We start from the raw sequence: 2,094 nt of genomic DNA, 5'->3' as shown, positions 1-2,094 counted from the left end.
GCAGCAGCAGCAGCAGCAGCAGCAGCTGGTGGTGGTGGTGGTGGTGGTGGTGGTGGTGGTGGTGGTGGTGGTCAGGCCCTGCAGCAGCAACGACAATCGGTAGAGCAGAAGAAAAAGTAGCAGCACTGTTATTTTTTCGCTTGGATAGTTGTTGATTTCAAGGGTTTAGGGTTTAGGGTTTAGAGTTTAGGGTTTAGGGTTTAGGGTTTAGGGTTTAGGGTTTATGTGTGCAGATAATGTCGACTGTCTCCTTATACCACCAGGAGAAATACCGCTGGGTACTAACCAGAGAAAACGGAGTCTCCTATGAAATCACAACAGCATAGTTTGCTGCTGCTGCTGCTGCTGCTGCAGCAGCTGCTGCTGCTACTGCTGCAGCAGCAGCAGCTTCTGCAGCTGCTGCTGCAGCTGCTGGTGCTCCTGCTGCTGCAGCAGCTGCTGCTGCTGTTGCAGCTATCCAGTCGTTCGCTTCCATTGTTGCTCCCGTAGCAGCTACAGCAGCAACAGCAACAGCAGCAGCAGCAGCAGCAACGAAGCACCTGTGTGTTGCTGCGGCTGCTGCTGCTGCTGCTGCTGCTGCATAGAGAAGAGTTTATTTACTCTTTTAGAACTTCTAGGGGCCCCAAAGGGGGCCCCGGATGTTTTCAATGGGCCTGGGGGCCCCCAAAGGGTACTGCGAGGCGGGGGGCCCCCAAAGGGTACTGCGATACAGGGGGGCCCCCAGCGCCAGTATGGGGGCCCCCAACGCTGTTTGTTTAGGGTTTTTAGCTGCCTAGGGTTTAGGGTTTAGGGTTTAGGGTTTACGGTGGTTTGTTTTTCTTAGTAATAGAAAACTCTTCTAGGGTTTATACAACCATACACTCTGCCTGGGGGAGGGTTTAGGGGGCCCCCAACCTGAGCTCTTGCTGCTGCTGCGGGGCCCCCAGGGGCCCCATACTTTATATTTCGCAGCAACACAAGTCTCAATAGGGGGGTGCAAGCAGCAGCAACAGCAGCAGCAGCAGCAGCAGCAACAGCGGCAGCAGCAGCAGCAACAGCAGCAGCAGCAGCAGCAGCAGGTTGGCGGGCTTCCTGCACAGTATGTCTGTCTCCACAGGACAGGTACTTGTGTCAGCAGCAGCAGCATCAGCTGCAGCAGCAGCAGCAGCAACAGCAGCAGCAGCAGCAGCAGCAACAACAGCAACAGCAACAGCAGCAGCAGCAGCAGCAGCAGCTGTGTTTTTGTCTGTACACCTCAGGGCGGCCTGTTGAGGTGTACGGGGTTTGTATTGGGGTGTATGCGAGACCCCCTAAACCCTAAACCCCTAAACCCTAAAACCCTAAACCCTAAAACCCTAAACCCTAAACCCTCAAAACCCTTATCATTTTTTTCTTAGAAACAAAGACAAAGACAAACACAGCCAACCCACCCAACTGTCTCTTTAATTCTCCTTTTCTTATAGAAAGGGTTTAGGGTTTAGGGTTTAGGGTTTAGGGTTTCTACGTTAAACTACAAAGAAGATATAACTACAGAGCAAACGCTAAGAGGCCGCTCGAGGGGGGCCCCCAGGGGGGCCCCCCTGGGGGGCCCCCAGGGGGGCCCCCTGTGGGGCCCCCAGGCCGCGGCGGCTGCTGGGTGGGGCTGGGGGCCCCAGCCCTGGTTGTGTCAGTCGTAGATTTTTATATAAATATAAATAAAAGAAAGAAAATAAAAAATAAATAAAAAAAATAAAAAATAATTTATTTAGTTTTAGGGTTTAGCAGCGATAGCTGCTAGACAGAGGGCCTCCCCCTTGTTGCAATCGCCATAAGCAACAAACCTGAAAATGGTGTGATTAGGGTTTAGGGTTTAGGGTTTAGGGTTTAGGGTTTAGGGTTAGGGTTTAGGGTTTAGGGGTATATGTTCGACTATGGACGCCTGCGAAGGCTGCGCTCCCTCTAGCTCTTTGTTGTGAAGCGGCTGACCCTCCTAGGGTTTAGGGTTTAGGGTTTGGGGTTTAGGGTTTAGGGTTTAGGGTTTGGAGTTTAGGGTTTAGGGTTTAGGGTTTAGGGTTTTGTGGGGCCTTCAGGTGTCAGTACACCTGCAGGGTCTGACGGAAGATGAGAAACAGGCGA

General features: G+C 52.4%; 1 protein-coding gene across 1 annotated transcript in view; it reads left to right on the top strand.

The window, feature by feature from the left end:
- Positions 1-647: 647 nt before the first annotated feature.
- EMH_0087990 (uncharacterized protein) overlaps positions 648-2,094 on the top strand; it is a gene marked incomplete at both ends in the record, with an annotated part of 1,605 nt that continues 158 nt past the window's right edge. Inside the window, 3 exons of the mRNA XM_013501230.1 lie at positions 648-698; positions 1,097-1,252; positions 2,049-2,094. Coding sequence (XP_013356684.1) covers positions 648-698; positions 1,097-1,252; positions 2,049-2,094 — 253 coding nt within the window. The remainder of the gene's footprint in view (positions 699-1,096; positions 1,253-2,048) is intronic.

The sequence above is a fragment of the Eimeria mitis genome, genomic scaffold (genome assembly GCF_000499745.2).
Source record: "Eimeria mitis Houghton genomic scaffold, Emh_scaff6539, whole genome shotgun sequence".
Classification (NCBI taxonomy): Eukaryota; Apicomplexa; class Conoidasida; order Eucoccidiorida; family Eimeriidae; genus Eimeria; species Eimeria mitis.
Note: the sequence above shows the minus strand (reverse complement) of the source record. Positions and strands in the feature narration are given on the sequence as shown.